At 34.7% G+C, this 17,387-nt stretch overlaps 1 protein-coding gene across 1 annotated transcript in view; it reads left to right on the top strand.

Annotated features, from left to right (window-relative positions):
- The first annotated feature begins 3,655 nt into the window (after positions 1 to 3,655).
- LOC105709179 (tyrosine-protein phosphatase non-receptor type 20-like) overlaps positions 3,656 to 17,387 on the top strand; it is a 35,834-nt gene continuing 22,102 nt past the window's right edge. The window contains exons 1-3 of the mRNA XM_064370082.1: positions 3,656 to 3,689; positions 13,629 to 13,723; positions 15,482 to 15,579. Of these exons, the coding sequence (XP_064226152.1) occupies positions 3,656 to 3,689; positions 13,629 to 13,723; positions 15,482 to 15,579 (227 nt within the window). The remainder of the gene's footprint in view (positions 3,690 to 13,628; positions 13,724 to 15,481; positions 15,580 to 17,387) is intronic.

Genomic DNA, 17,387 nt, shown 5'->3' with positions numbered 1-17,387 from the left:
TCAGAGGAAGGAACTGTTATCCCTGGGGTGACCACAGGTAGGGCAAGAGTCAGTACTATTGAGCATTTGAGACTTCTTTCATTCCCTTCTCTTCAGGGTAGTGTAGGTCTCAGGGAGTAGTGTGTGATAGAACTTTCAGAAGAATTTGAAGTGGCCCCAGCCCTGATGCTAAGAACTGCCAGGGGCCCAAGGTGCTGAGCATGCCATTTTAAATTGTGTATCTTGGCATCTTACACTCAACCCAAAGTCCACTGTGAAGTAATCGTCTTTGTTAGCATCTGCTGCAGTTTTGCCAGTTTGTGATAGACTGAAAATAGTGTCCCAGCTGAGAATTTGGGAATATGTACAGTATTCATTGACTCCCCAATTGTGTCACCCTGACACCTGAGGAAAGGTGTTTTGCTTTTGTTTCCTGAGCAAAACAAACACTTGTATTTTTTCTTTTTCTTTTTAATGATTAGATAGGATCACTTTGTGTCATATTGGAGCTTTTGTTCCTCTATCCTCAGTGTTCTATCACAGAATAAGTAATACTATTTCAAGGATTTCCCTTTTATCAGGGCTAATTCTCTACTTTCTATACTATTGCACCTTCCCCAGGAGTTGGAGGGAAACCTTTATTTTACAGACCTGACCACTGGTTCCCAAATATCTTTCACAGTCTTTCCCTCAGGGACCAAGTGCCTGTATCATTCAAGTGACACCTCTGTAACTTCTCAGAGTTCTTGATGTGGACATGCAAATTAGTTACCTGGTGTTACATACACATTCTTTATGGAATTAACTAATTAGTCCCTTGAACATTTCTTGCATGTCTCCAATGTGTTAGTCTAGTGGTTGGAGATTCAAAAGTGAAAATCTTATAGTTTCTGTCCTCAAGATACTTATGGTCTAACCTGAGGCGATGAGTCCAGAAATCATTATAAAACATGGAGCTTATAGGGGAAGCACTTCCAGGGCTTACTTAGCCAAGCTTGAGGGGAAGTGGGAAATATGGTAAAAGCTTGCACTATATTTTCTGAAAAGTTTTCTTCTACAAATGAAGATTTTGTTTTTATTGTATAGTTTACAATTTATATTGTAGACCTCATAGACTACTTAAAATTTCAGTACATATATGTTGATGTTGACTTGTGTGATCTTATATTGTTACTGATTTACTACAGTAGCTGCAACTTAAAATTGAATTAAATGTTAATCATTAAATATTGCTTCATTTTGTCCATTTCAATATATACTAGAAACATGTCAGGAGAGGGAAATCTATCTATTTAATTCTGGTGTTTCTGTAGGGTTATCTGTGATTTACTGCACTATTGTTTACTAAAATACTAGGATTAGGCATTCGTTTCTGATCAAAGCTGTTCTGATACTTTTGTGGATGGTCTGAACAACTGACTGTTGGTATGGATTGATAGGGATTTTAGTCTATTCATCTGTGCACTAAAGAGATCTTATTAATGTGTGTGTGTATTCATATAAAGAGGATAAGTCATTGAAGTGTAGGGCCATTCACATATTTGTGGAATGCAAGATATAGCATATTTAAACCCCAGTATTTGAATTAGTAAGAGTGTCTCCAGTTATTAAGGAGTGTAAAACAAAATTTATTTTGTCTTTAATTAAAATTGTACTATTTTATATATTTTCAATCACATACTTGGGAGACAGAAGCTTAGGTGTCATTCTTAGAGGTTCTCAGTTAATTCTGAAGTCTTTAACATCTCACGTCTCTTCCAGGGAAGGCTCCTCCTGAAATCTATTACCTCACTCTCAGTCACAAGACCACTGCCATCGTTTTGTTTTTGTTTTTGTTTTTAACACAGAGTCTTGCTCTGTTGTGCAGGCTGGAGTACAGTGGTATAATCATAACTTATTGCAGCCTCCATCTCCCAGGCTCAAGTGATCCTCCTGCCTTAGCTGCCCAAGTAGCTGGGACTACAGGTGAGTGCCACAATACCTGGCTATTTTTTTTTTTTTTTTCATTTTTAGTAGATAGGAGGTCTCACTTGGTTGCTCAGGCTGGCCTCAAACTCTTGAGCTCAAGTGATCTTCCCACCTTGGCCTCCCAAAGTGCCGGTATTATAGGTGTGAGCCACTGTGCCTAGCCCTGTCCTCCTATTGAAAAAAGATATTCTTCCCCTTGTCAAAGTCATGTTTTTTAAAAATTAAAAATGTGACTCATACAAATTTGAAATGAAACCAGGTTGAAGATTTTACTCAATGTATTAATTAGTGAAGAAACCAGGAAGATGGCAAAGGTAGTTCAAAGAACAGTTTGAGGATCTAGGTTTTTCACTGACATTTTAAACCACTGTTAGAGTAAGAATGCTAGATTAGATTAAGAAAACCTGGTTAACGCCAGACAGACATAAATTATAATCTTTAGTGTTACCTTATCAGACAGAAATTATTTGTATCACTGTTAGACTTTTAATCAGTAGCAAACAATGAAATGAATAAAGTACAATTTCCCCACATAAGTAATCTTTGGGATGGCCCGTCATTATTGTATGACATTGAAGGGACATACCACTTATCTTTTTGCCTTACCTTCACATTTTTAATTTATTTATTTAGCTACAGGGTCTGGCTCTGCCTCCCAGGCTGGACTGCAGTGGCATGATCTTGGCTCACTGCATTTTCTACCTCCTGGGCTCAAGCCATCCTCCCACCTCAGCTTCTCGAATAGCTGAGACCACAGGTACATGCCTCCACACCTGACTAATTTTTGTAGAGACAGGGTTTCACCCAATTGTCCTAGCTGTCTTGAACTCCTGAGCTCAAGCAATTCTCCTGCCTCGACCTCCCAAAGTGCTAGGATTGTAGGCATGAGCCACCACACCCAGCTTTAAATAATTTTTTAACACCTATATCTCAAAGTTTTAAAATAAATCTGTTTTACAACATTAACTTTAGATTCAGATTATAGGAATACCATTTTATTTGCAGGTATTTAATGGAAAGATCTCCAGACAAAAAGTATTCTTGGTTTTAACCAGTGGGAGCAATGTAACATGGCCTATAGGCCACTTAAGGCAAGGATTAGAAAAGAAAAAAATACTTTGTGCGAGAACTTTTTATAGATTGAATGAACAAGAACTCCTTGAAGATGGGCTCTGTAATTAATTCTTATTTATTCAGTATTGAATTCTCAGTACCTAATTTAGCTTAGGTGTGGCATTTAAATAATTGAGTTTCCATTGAGTGATACTGATTGAATTTGTGTGTGTGTGTGTGTGTATTTATATAAAGAGATCCATCATTGGAGTGGAGGGCCATTCACATATTTATTTGTGGAATGCAAGGCATAGCATATTTAAACGCTAATATTTGATAAATAAGTGTATCTCTAGTTCTCAAGAAATATCTAGAAATTATTTAATAAAATTTCAAATGAAATTTATTTTAATTGTCTTTAATTAAAATTACACTGTTTTAAATATTTTGAATTGATGAATAATAATATGTCAAAGCTATGATAGCTCCAATTGTCTAAAAGAAAAATCCTTGGCTTTGTGTGTTTTACCAGGTGAACGAAAATTGTTTCTTGGCCCCCAGGTTACTAATTAGACCTTTGGCCTGGCTCACAGGACTTTAAGGCTCTGTATCTGAAGAAGCCTTTTACCAGTCTCATTTGGGGGATGGAGACAACATGTCTTCACCCAGGGACTTTAGAGCAGAGTCTGGTAGGTGCATCATCCACTTTTCCGGGTATGGGATCAGGAGGAGCTATAACAGTGCCTCTCAAACTGTAGATTTGCATAGGGACCACCTGTGGATCATTATCCTGCATATTCTGATTGCCTGGGTGTTCGTGGGGGAGGGAAGGCAAGACGCTGCATTTCTCATAAGCCATCACACTTAGAGAACCAACAGTTAGACTCTAGTGTTTTACTTTACTCTTTACAAATAACATTTTTTTCCTGATTATAAATATAATATAGGGTTATTGTGAAGAATTTTGGAAGTACAAAAAAGCACCAAACCAGACAAAACAACAAGACAATAAAAACCTGTAATCTGCCACCAAGCTGTTTGTTTCCATAATTTTGTTAGATGTGAACTCAAAGCATACACGTTTCTAAAGTTTTTGATACATCATACTAATGCTATGTTTTAGTTAAATCTTAGCTGTCTTCTAGCCAACCCATATTGTTTTTGTCTTGCTTAAAATATTAGTAGCTTGCCATCATTTTTCAGTATTTCTTTTATGCCTTTTCTCATTCCTTTTACATTCAGCCCAGCTTCTATACACTCTTCTACCTGCCCTCCTTGTCATTATTGTTGCTCCCTCCCTAGAGGTGTTTTTCCAATCTTTATTGAGGTATAATTGACAAAAATTGTGTATATGTAAGGTATATAACTTGATGTTTTGATTTGTCTATACACTGTGAAATGATTACCAAAATTAAGCTAACATATTCATCACCTCACATAGTTACCATTTTCTTTCTATGTGTGTGTGTGTATTACAAACATAAGATCTACCCTCTTAGCAAATATCGTTACAATACAATATTGTATGTATTATGCTATACATCAGATCTTCAGAACTTATTCATCTTGTATAACTGATATTTGATGCCATCTGACCCACAACTCCCCATTTCCTCCTTCCCCCATGCCCTGGCAACCACCATTCTGCTATCTGCTTTTGTGAGTCTGGATTCCATCTATAAGTAAGATCATGCAATATTTGTGTAAGGTGAAGGATAGGAGTCTAAGTTTATTCTGCATAGTAATAGCTAGTTGTTCCCAACACCATTTATGGAAGAGATCATCTTGTCCCCAATACATGTTCTTTGTGTCTTGTCATGAAAGAGTTGACTGTAAACATATTAATTTATTTCTGAGTTCTCTAGTCTATTCCAGTGGTATATGTGTCTGTTTTTATGCCAGTGTCATGATTTTGTGGTTACTGTAGATTTGTAGTGTATTTTGAAATCAAGGAGTGTAATACCCCAAGCTTTGTTCTTGTTTTTTTGGTTTTTATTTTGTTTTTGTTTTTCTTGGCTCAGAATTGCCTTGGCTATTTGGAGTATTTTTTGTACTTCCATATGAATTTTAGGATTTTTAAAATTTTTCTGAAGAATGTCATTGGTATTTTGATAGAAATTACATTGAGCTCTCAGATTGCTTTAGTTATGTGGTCATTTTAAAAATATTTATTCTTTCATTCCATGAACATGGGATGTCTTTCCATTTGTTTGTGTATTCTTCAATTTATTTCATCAATTTTTTATAGTTTCCATTGTAGTGATCTTTAATATCTGGTTAAATTGATACCTAGATAATATTTTTTGTAGTTATTGTAAATGAGATTGCTTACTTGATTTCTTTTTCAGGTAGTTTGTTATTGGTATATAGAAATGCTACTGATTTTTGCATGTTGATTTTGTATCCTGCAGCTTTACTTAATTTGTTTATCAGTTCTAAGAGTTTTTGATGGATTTTTCAGGTTTTTGCATTTATAAGAGCATGTCATGTGTAAACAGGGACAAATTTGACTCTCCTTTTCAATTTGTATGCCTTTTATTTGTTTCTCTTGCCTAATTGCTCTGGCAAGGACTTCCAGTATGGTATAGTTTGGATGTTTATCTCTTCCAATTATGTTGAAATGTAATCTTCAACCTGGTGGGATATGTTGAATCATGGGGGCAGATCCCTCATGAGTGGCTTGGTACTATCCCCATGGTGGTGAGTGAGTGCTTGCTTAGCTCATGTGAGATCTGGTTGTTCAAAGGAGTCTGGAACCTCCCCTTTTCTCTTGCTTTCTCTTTCACCATGTGATATGCTGGCTCCCTATTCACTTTTTGCCATAACTATAAGCCTCCTGAGGTCATCACTAGAAGCAGATATCAGCTCCATGCTTCCTATACAGCCTGCAGAACCATGAGCCAAAACAAACCTCTTTTCTTTATAAATTACCCAGCCTTAGGCATTCCTATATATTAATGCAAACACACGAACACATAGTATTATGGGTTTTTTAAAAAAGTATTTTTAAAAATAACATCTGCGTGGTTCTCTTACTGATTAATGAATATAATAAAGTAACATGGTCATTTATATATCTGTATAAGAACCATGATTTTAATGTTTCTAAAAACTATCCTTTAACAGTTGCAAACTTTTATGAAAAAGCTGATTTTAATGATAAATCAATTATGCTAGAATATGGAAAAATATGGAAATCTACCCCAATTTTTTTGTAGGCGATTTCTTTTTTTCCCAACTTTTATTTTAGGTTTGGGGGTACATATGCAGGTTTGTTACATGGGCAAATTGCTTGTCCCTGTGGTTTGGTGAACAAATGATTTCATCCCCCAAGGGGTAGTGATTCACTTAGGATAATGGCCTCCAGTTGCATCCATGTTGCAGCAAAGGACATTATTTCATTCTTTTTTTTTTTTAAGACAGTCTTGCTCTGTTGGCCAAGCTGGAGTGCAGTGGTACGATCTCGGCTCACTACAACCTCCGTCTCCCAGGCTCAAGCAATTTTTCTGCCTCAGCCTCCCGAGTAGCTGGGATTACAGGCATGTGCCACCACACCCAGCTAAGTTTTGTATTTGTAGTAGAGACAGGGTTTCACCATGTTGGCCAGGCTGGTGTCAAACTCCTAACCTCAGGTAATTCACCTGCCTCAGCCTCCCAAAGTACTGGTATTACAGGCATGAGCCACTGCACCTGGCTATGATTTTATTCTTTTTATGGTTGTGTAATATTCCATGGTGTGTATGTACCACATTTTCTTTATTTAGTCCACCATTGACAGGCGTGTTAATTCATTCTATGTCTTTGCTATTGTGAAAAGTTCTGTGATGAACATACACGTGCATGTGTCTATATGACAGAACAATTTAAATCCCTTCATATACCCAGTAATGGAATTGCTGTATCAAATAGTAGTTGTTTTATTTTCTTTGAGAAATCTCCAAACTGCTTTTCACAGTGGCTGAACTTACATTCCCATCCCTTTTCTCTGCAACCTCACACACATTTATTTTTGTTTGTTTGTTGTTTGTTTTGTTTACTTTTTAATAATAGCCATTCTGACTTGTGTAAGATGGTATCTCATTGTGGTTTTGATTTGCATTTCTCTGATGATTAGTGATATTGAGCATTTTTTTCATATGCTTCTTGGCTAGGTATATGTCTTCTTTTGAAAAACGTCTGCTCATGTCCTTTGCCCATTTTTTAATGGGATTGTTTGCTTCTTGCTTGTTCATTTGTTTAACCTCCTCGTAAGTTCTGGATATTAGACCTGTGTTTCTGCCAGGTTTTGGTATCAGAACAATGCTGGCCTTATGGAATGAGTTAGGGAGGAGTCCCTCTTCCTAATTTTTTGGAATAGTTTCAGTAGGATTCGTACCACCTCTTATTTGTACATCTGGTAGAATTTGACTATGAATCCTTCTGGCCTAGGGCTTGTTCTGATTGGTAGGTTTTTAAAAATTAGTGATTCAGTTTCTGATTTAATATCTATTCCATAGTCTAGGAATCAAGGAGTAATTTCAAGTTTCATGTCTTATTATTTAAGAAACACATTTTGTAAGGCTGTAGCTGCCGTAGATAGTGATTCCTCTGATGGCTCTGGACAAAGTAAGTTCAAAACCTTATGGAAATAACTCACCATTCTAGATGCCATTGAGAACATTTGTGATTTATGGGAGGAGGGCAAAATGTGAACATTAACAGGAGTTTGGGAGAAGTTTACTTTAACCCTCATGGGTGACTTTGAGGGATTTAAGACTTCAGTGCAGGAAATACTATCCTAAGTTTTAGGCATCCACTGGGGGTCTTGGAACACATTCCCTGTGGGTAGGTGGAGACTGCTTTACCACTTCACATATCGTTGTAGGAACATAGGATACATCCATTTCCTCTTATCTACCTTTCATGCTATTATTGATATCAATTTTATTGTGAGTATTATATACCCTATAATAGATTATTATTTTTTCTTAACATTGAGTTATCTTTTAAAGAAATTAAAACATGTAAAAGAGTATGTTTTATGTGCTCATATATTTCTTCATTCCTTTGTATAGGCCTACATTTTCATATCTTATCCTTTTCCTTCTGCCTGAAAAACTTCCTTTAACTTTTCGTTGTTGTTTTTTAGGGCAGGCTGGATATTATCTTAGCTTTTATTGGTCTACAGAAGTTTTAATTTTCGAAATATATATTTTCAGGGTATAGAATTCTATATTGACAGTATTTTTTTTTCCAATACTTAAAAATGTCTCATCATTGTCTTCTAGCTTGCATGATTTCTAATGGGAAATCTGTCATTCTTATCTTTGTTTTTCTGTATTTAATATGTTTGTTTTCTCTGGCTTTTTTTCTTTTCAGCAATTTGAATATGACATGCATGAATGTGATTTTTCTATAAGTTTATATATTACACTTGTATTTTATTGACCTTCTTTGGTCTATTGATTTATAGTTTTTATCTAGTGTAGAAACATTTCAATTATTATCTCTCCATATTTGTTTTACTTTTGTTATTTCATTTACAGGAATTTTAGTATGGTTGGTGTTGTCCCAGTTTGCTGAGTCTCTGTTCAGTTTCTTTTTTTTCCCTACTATGTGCTTCATTTTGGATATACTCTTGCTGTATATTGACAGACATTGATTTTTTTCCTTCTCTACTACCTCATCTATTGTTAATTTCTTTTAGTTCATACATTGTCTCTAGAAATTTCAGTAGATCTTATTTTTACGTGATTTATATCTCTTTTTATTGTATCATGTTTTTCTTTATTTTCTGGAGCACCTTTTAAAAATTTATAATAGTTTGTTAAAAGTTCTTTTTTCTGTATTTTACCATCTGTCATTTCTAAGTGCATTTCTATTGATTGATTGATTTGGCTATGGGTTATACTTTTCTCTTCCTTTGCATGGCTGTCAATTGTTGACTACACATTGTGAATTATATGATTTTGATGCTAGATTTTAAAAAATTTTTCTTTAAAGAATATTGGGTATTTTCTGCTTTGTAGTTATGTTACTAGAAGTTTAACCTGATCCTGTCTGAGGCTTGCTCTTCACCTTTTTATAGGTGGCCCTAAGGAGCTTCTGTTCTAGGGATGGTTTTACTGTTAAGAGGTATCTCTTTGTGCACTAGTCTCAATGCCCCTGAATTACAGGTTCTCCTCATCCTGGCTCATATGAACTGTACCTAGGAATTGTGTGGCTTGCTACTCTCCAGTGGTCCTTCCTTAGTGTCAGAGATAAGCATATCCATATTCTGCAAAGCACATGAGAAGGTTTCTCTGCAGCTACTTAAACTTCTCTTATTCTGTATAGCTCCCTCCTCCCTGGTACTCTGCCCCACAAATTCTGGTGGCCTCAGCCTCTCCTAACTTTGATTTTTTTTCTTCTCAACTCAGTGAATCACTGGACTCTTTGATTCCTTTCCTGAGCTATAGCCTGCAAACTCCTTGAGAGCATGATCTGGAGCAACCCGAAGGCTTACCTCCTTCTCTCCAGGATCACAGTCTCTGTTGTTCAAGGTCTGAAAATTATTGTTTTATATATTTTCTGGTTGGCTGTGTTTAAATCCTATTACAGTAAATCTCTCATAAGCAGAAATGAAAGTCAATTGTAGGTTGTTTCAATTTTAATTTTTTGTTTATCAGGTGAGGCTGGACTTTTTAAAAAATATATGTACATTATTGGCCTGCAAGTCGCCTTCTATGAGTTGCTTGTTTATAATTCTTATAGACTTTTTTCTGTTAATTTTTCTTCCTAGCACTTGAAGCTCCTTCCTAGGTTTGCAGAATTTCCTGTCGTTTGCATCTTGATATGAAGCAATAATAACAATGGCATCCATTGTTAAGGGCTATGGAAGATAAGGTGCAGTTTTAGTGTCTAGTGTCCAGGGATGTTTGATGTGCACCCTGTAGTGTCCAGAGGACCCATGTTATTGCTCAGCCTTTCTGGGAATTAGGGAAGCTGCCCAGGGAATTTGTGCTAAATTCACTTTATTCTCAAATCAGCAAGAGTTGGTTGCTATTACTTGCAACTAAGAATATCAACTAGTTAATATATTATACTATTTTTTTTCTACTGACTTCTCTTCCTATTGAATTTTAGAAACTTTTTAGATATATTCTGTTATCTTTTCTATCACTTCTCCCTGGTGAATGCTTATTTTTTCAACTTTTTTGATGGTGTATTTTAATTGAATATTCATATTTATCAATATTTTCTTCTACAAGTTGACCTTTTGTAATTGAATAATTCATCCTACCATTAGATAATAAAAATAGTCTTTTAAAAAAATTTTTTGATCTTTGATCTTATTCTACTATGGGGTAGGAATAAAATCTTTTTTTCTGACCAGTTGTCCCACCCCATTTATTTTAGTACTCTTCTCACTGATCTTCAATGCCACCACTCTTACAGCAAGTGCCCCATGTGATTGAGTTTGGTTTCGAATCCTTGTTCTCTTTTTTTGATCTATTTGTCTATCCTTGCACCAATGCATACAGTTTTGATTATTTTAGCTTATAGCAACTATTGGTGTTTAGTAGGGTAAATGGCCCCAATCTGTCCTTTTCCAGAGTTGTCTTTGCTATCCTGAGAACTGTAGTCTCTAGTTTGTCTACACAAAGATGTATATACACACGTAAGCATCCTGCTCCAATTTAGTTGCATTTGAATTAAATCTGTGTGTTAATTTGAAGGATCCTTGCATTATGATGACATTGAGTTTTCTCATATAAGAATACAAGTTCTTTGTTCTATCTTCGTGCCCTTCAGTATAATTTTTAAATTTTCACTATACGTTTGGTTCAATTATTTCTGATTTCTAGTTACTTTTTATTACTATTGTGAATGGTATATTTTCTTCTGTTGTGATATCTGGTTGGTTATCACAGATATATGGAAAGTCCTTAATTTATTGATTCTTGTATAAGATATCCTGCCAGACTCTCTTATTTCTAATAAAGGGTGAATATCCCTTATCCAAAATGCTTGGGACCAGAAGTGTTTCAGATTTTGGATTTTTTTGGGATTGTTTGCATGTACATAATGAGATATCTTGGTATTGGGAGCCAAAAATAAACATGAAATTTATCTATGTTTCATATATACTTTACACACATGGCCTGAAGGTAATATCATATAGTATTTTAAGTAATTTTGTTCATGGAAAAAATTGTGTTAAATACTTAGGTATGGAATTTTCTACTCCATGGCATCATGTTGGTGCTCACAACTTTCAAAATTGAGAACATTTTGGATTTTTAATTTTCAGATTAGGAATGCTCAACCTGTAGTGTGACTGCAGAGTTTGTTTAATTTTCCATCTAGATAATTATAATATTGTAAAATAACAATTTACTTGATTTGCTTCCAATCCTTATGCTTTTATTTCTTCTTTTCTTTATTGTCTAGGCTCTGTATTTCATACAGTATTAGGTAAGAGTAGTGATAGCAGGCATTCTTATATTTTCTTTAAAATAATGAGACAATGTCTAAAATTTACCATTAAGTATAATGCCAGTTTTGGATAGATAAAAGTTAAGTTAAAGAAGTTTCCTTCTATTTATAGTTTGATTGACTGTTGGGTTTCAAATGAGTTTCCTTTCTATGTTCAGATATAATATGATTTGTTCTTTATTTGTTAACATTTGTTAATATGCTAATTTATGTGATAGTTTTTTCTGATACTATACATAATTTAAATTCTTGTGATAAATCCAACTTAGTTCAGACGCATTTCTTTCCACTGCACCTTTTAGTTGTTAGGTTGGTGCAAAAGTAATTGCGGTTTTCGCCATTGACAGTAATGGCAAATGTCATTTTATTTAGGAATTTTCATCCATATTCATTACTGAGTTTGGTTTGTAATTTTTCTTAACATGTGTTTTACATGTTTTATTTTTATGTTAGGATTTCACTAACCTTGTAATATAAATGAGACAACTTTAATAAAAATTTTTAAAACTGTTTGCATGAGAAAGATATTTTTGTTGATTGAAAGTCTGATAAAATCCCATCTGGAAACCTGTTTGGGCCCAGGTGCTTTTTCCTCTTGGGAGTGAGATTTTTGATTATTGGTTTGACTTTTTAAATGCTTATTATACTATTTAGGCTTTCTACATCTTCTGGAGTAAAATTTTCATAACATAGTTCTCTTATAAAAGTTTTCATCTCATCAGATTTTTCTAAAGTTTCTCATAGTATTTGCTTATTACCTGAACAACACACACTGGGGCCTGTCAGGGGGTGGGGGCCAAGGGGAGGGAGAGCATTAGGAGCAATACCTAATGTAAATGACAGGGTGATGGATGCAGCAAACCACCTTGGCACGTGTATACCTATGTAACAAACCTGCATGATCTGCACATGTACCCCAGAACTTACAGTATAATAATAAAATTTAAAACCAAAAAAAAAAAATTAGGGTTGTATTTGTAGCCATGCCCTTTTCCATTTTTAATGTTATTTGTGCACTTACTCTCCTTTGATTGGTAGTGAAAGAGGGTTGTATATTTTTAAGTTTTTTTTTTTAGAACTAGTTTATTGGATTTTGCTGATTGTTTTATTCTTTAACCTTATTTTGTATTATTTTTCTTTATGATTTCCTCCTTTTACTTTCTCTGGGTTTCCTCAATTTTTCTTTGGCCACTATGATTGAGTACAAAAGTAATTTATATTAGCTTTTTTTTCCTGTCTTTTTTGTAAACACATTTAAGACTATACATTTCCCTCTATCTAAACACTCATTTAGCTGTTTCACATTAGTTTTGATATATTGTCCCTTCACTGATATTTCTTAATATTTTAATTTATAAAATTAATTCATATGTTATAAACGTTCACAATTTCTGTTAGATTTCCTTTTTAACACACATTCAGGAACACATTTTTTCATTTCCATAGTGTTTGTTTACTATATTTTTATTGATTTTGTAATATGCCATGTCACTGAATTTCTAAATCAAAATATTTAAGGCCGCTATGGTTTGAGAAACAGTATTCTGGGTGCTCAATACTGAGGTAAGAGAAATTTTTTTCCCTTGGATTCTTATCTGAAGAGTCTGTGCCATAAAATTAACAAAGTAATTAGGAACAATCATGTAAGAAACTGAGACTTTTCCTTGGGATGATTCATATTACATTCTTCAACAAAGCCATAAACAATTTTCTATATAGCTTAATATATTGCTAACTTATGAATTATAAATAATATAAGAAGTTAAAGTGAGACTTTCATAACACAGTATTCTTTATTCAAGAAATAGACTCTGAAACACAGAAGACTGTATTCTATAGATCCCAATGCATAGGCTCTGCAGGTTGTATATATTTAGGATTTACTTGAAGAGTACTGTCTTAAATAATATGGCAAAAAGGAGCAGGGGAACTGCTCAAAAGTCAACTCCCCAAGGGTAATCCTAGAAGAAGGATCATCTTTGCTATGTTTCTTTTTTCAAAGCAGGGGGGAAAGAGATCATTATTATAGGAGATAAAGATGAGGTGTTTGGAAAACAGGCAAAGTAGGTGAAAATTACCCTCATGTAGCTTGGTTTTTCTCATTAAGGCTCCAGCTTTCCTTCTGTGTAATGTTTTCTATTTGATCAGTTTTTTTTCCTCCCTTCGTTAAGTAAAAGATTATGAAGGAAGTGACCCTGAAGCAGAAGACCTGAATTTCAGGGAGACTTTGCCTTCATCAAGTCAGAAAAACACACCTAGATCAAAGGTAACACTAGGATCTCTACTAATTTTGGCTAATACCTAAATTGCTGACTATGTTCTCTGGGAAACAGATATCTATTTTGTTCTCACCAAAATGATATCTTAAGTCTTTGTCACTGTATTGTTGACAATGACCAAAATAGGAATTTGAAAGAATGGAACTTTTTGCAAAGTTTCTAATGAATTGCATTTTCTAATGAAAATTCCTTTCAATGCTACTCTGGAAATTTTACTGGCACTTGTTTTGTGTTACTAATGAAGATACAAAATAAATTCCACATGAAGTATGAAGCACCTTTAGATGTATTGATTGTGGACTTTTTCATTGTTTGAGATAGCATGATTGGGTGTCTCCCAACCATGGAAAAGTAGATGGCTGTGAAAAGTCTGTGACAAAACCTCTTACTTCAACACATTCCCCCATTTGTGGAGATAGTGCTAGGGTTAGAGCACAAAAAAAGGGAAATGCATTTTAGTTTGCTGAGTGCTTTGCATTTTTTTTCTCTTACCTAGTCAACTGGAGCTTTGGAACTGCCATGATGATGCTGGCCTTGTGCTCCCTTCCTGTAAGTTAGAGGAGTAATAGGGATAAAGTCAGTACATAGACCAAATACTGCTACCACTTCCCCTGTTCAGTTGCCACCTCCACCCCAAGTGAGCAGGAGTGAAGCTTTTAAAAATGACATTGTAACTTGGTTATTATCTCCTGTCCATTCTCTATTATACTTAAGATGGCCACATCAGGGCTACCGTCACATCTTTGGCTGGGATTCTCTGGCTGTTAGTGCTGTGTTGGGCTCTCAGCTCACTCTCGATACTTTTCTCTGATCAGAATGGTTTTCTCTTTGAAGCAGAGATGATTTGAAAACTTCACAGAATGGCCCAAGTAGATCCTGTGTATAGTTTTATTTGACTTCTTCTAGAACTGAGCATATTTTGTGATTTTGTTTATATTTTTGCTTTTGGGTATTTTATTTTCTTGCTAAAGTATAGCTTGGCCTATCTAGGATGAATTCTGATACGCTTTAAACTTTAAAGCTGTGTAATATTTGTGGATAATACCATTTAATACATAAAGATACCACTTATTTCCAATTTAAGTTTAAAAATTCATATAACTTAATTTCAGTAATAATCCCAAAGTTATTTTTGTGTGTGAATGAGATTTGATCAGCTGATTCATAAGATGTGCTTGAGAAAATAGAAGACCAAGACAGTATCAGACAAGAAAGGAAGGAAATGTGTGTATATGGTGGTTGGGGCACTGGCACTGCAAGTTATCAAGACTGAAGTCTCTCCAGTGCAAACTTGGGCAGTGCAAGGTGGAGAAATACTTAGAATTAGGAGATTAGATGGTGCAAGTACTAAAGATAAATATAGTGGCAGGAATTTTATATTCACAGTAAACAAAACATGGCAAACACTTATAAGAATCTCTTCTAGGCTGAAATGATAAATTTATTTTTTCTCAAATGAAGCTTTTTAAAAATTTAGTTTTGAAAAATCATTTGAGTAATTCAATATAAATAACTTCTTTTTGCATAGTATTCTACACTTTTGATAGATTGGAAAATATTTAATACAGAGATACACAATTAAGTGATTTTCTAGGAGCAGACATTATACTATGTGATTGTGGTTATAATTCCGTTACTGCAGATCCTTTTGTTCTTCTTTTAAATATCTATAGAAATCATGTTTCTTTTAAACCATATTTTTCTAAAACCAGGGCCATAATATATTTCCTTTCTTATGTCTGTAGGTTTTTGAAAATAAAGTTAACTCAGAGAAGGTAAAACTTTCTCTTCAGAATTTCTCACATAATGATTATGAGGATTTTTCTGAAGCGCCTTCAGAAAGGTATAACTAATATGCTTATATAGTGAGTTTTCTGTTTATGTTACTTACATTCATAGCTAGCCCTCTGCATGGAGACAGTAAATAATGGCCCTCAAATGTTTAATTTTTCAAGATACAGCTTTTTATAAACCTGATTTAGCTTTATTAGAAATATGTTTACGATCTCATAAGTATGGTAATTAACATAAGAGAAAAGTATTCTTGAAGGTTTTGATTTCTCTATCCTTCAGTAGTTACACAGCTTCAAAGCTTTTGCAAATATGCTTGGAGCATTTGAAGTGGTCAGTGTACTTGAGGTAGCATGAAGCTCTTGGTACATCACTAAATTTTATTAGAAATTTGATCTGTTTTCAGAAAGAAAATTATGCACTATAAACAATAGTATTGTTAGTATGGTGAGTTTCTGGTAGCACACATATATATATATATTTTAAATTTATTTATTATACTTTAAGTTCTGGAGTACATGTGCAGATCTTGCAGGATTGTTACGTAGGTGTACACGTGCCATGTGGTGGTTTGCTGCATCCATTGCCCCGTCATCTACATTAGGTATTTCTCCTAGTGCTATCCCTCCCCAATCCCCCAACCCTCTGCTGTTCCTCCCCTAGCCCCCCACTCCTTAGGCCCCAGCGTGCGATGTTCCCCTTCCTGTATCTGTGTGTTCTCACTGTTCAACACCCGCTTATGAGTGAGAACATGCCGTGTTTGGTTTTCTGTTTGCTGTTTTCTGTTTCTTGTTTTGTGTCAGTTTGCTGAGAATGATGGTTTCCAGTTTCATCCATGTCCCTGCAAAAGACATGAACTCATCCCTTTTTATGGCTGCATAGTATTCCATGATGTATATGTGCCACATTTTCTTTATCCAGTCTATCTTTGATGGGCATTTGGGTTGGTTCCAAGTCTTTGCTATTGTGAACAGTGCCACAATAAACATATGTGTGCATGTGTCTTTATAATAGAATGATTTATAATCCTTTGGATATAGACCCAGTAATGGAATGTTGGGTCAAATGGTATTTCTATTTCTAGATTCTTGAGGAATCACCACACTGTCTTCCACAATGGTTGAACTAATTTACACTCCCACCAACAGTGTAAAAGCATTCCTGTTTCTCCACATCCTCTCTAGGCTCTGTTGTCTACTGATTTTTTAATGATCCCCATTCTAAATGGCGTGAGGTGGTATATCAATGTAGTTTTGATTTGCATTTCTCTAATGACCAGTGATGAGCTTTTTTTCATATGTTTGTTGGCTACATAAATGTCTTCTTTTGAAAAGTGTCTGTACATATCCTTTGCCTACTTTTTAATGGGGTTTTTTTTTTCTTGTAAATTTGTTTTAAGTTCTTTGTAGATTCTGGATATTAGCCCTTTGTCAGATGGGTAGAATGCAAATATTTTTTCCCATTTTGTTGTTTGCTGGTTCACTCTATTGATAGTTTCTCTTGCTGTGCAGAAGCTCTCAAGTTTAATTAGGTCCCATTTGTTTATTTTGGCTTTTGTTGCCATTGCTTTTGATGTTTCAGTTATAAAGTCCTTGCCCATGCCTGTGTCCTGAATGGTATTGCCTAGGTTTTCTTCTAGAGTTTTTATAGTGTTAGGTCTCATGTTTAAATCTTTAATCCACATATATTTTAAAACTTTAAAGTACCTGAAGAAGAGCAAATTTAGGAAAATGAAAGAAACCTAATTTTTCATGCTAATAAAATATTCAAATTTAGGTGTTATAAGCAAAAACATCAGATGAGGAAACATTTTATTAAGCCATATTTCCTTGGAGATTTATCAGTAATATTAGCTATACT

The sequence above is a fragment of the Aotus nancymaae genome, unplaced genomic scaffold, assembly GCF_030222135.1.
Source record: "Aotus nancymaae isolate 86718 unplaced genomic scaffold, 86718_ANA_hifiasm-v0.15.2.pri h1tg000099l, whole genome shotgun sequence".
In the NCBI taxonomy this organism is placed as follows: Eukaryota; Metazoa; Chordata; class Mammalia; order Primates; family Aotidae; genus Aotus; species Aotus nancymaae.
This window is presented reverse-complemented; position numbering and strand designations above follow the sequence as displayed.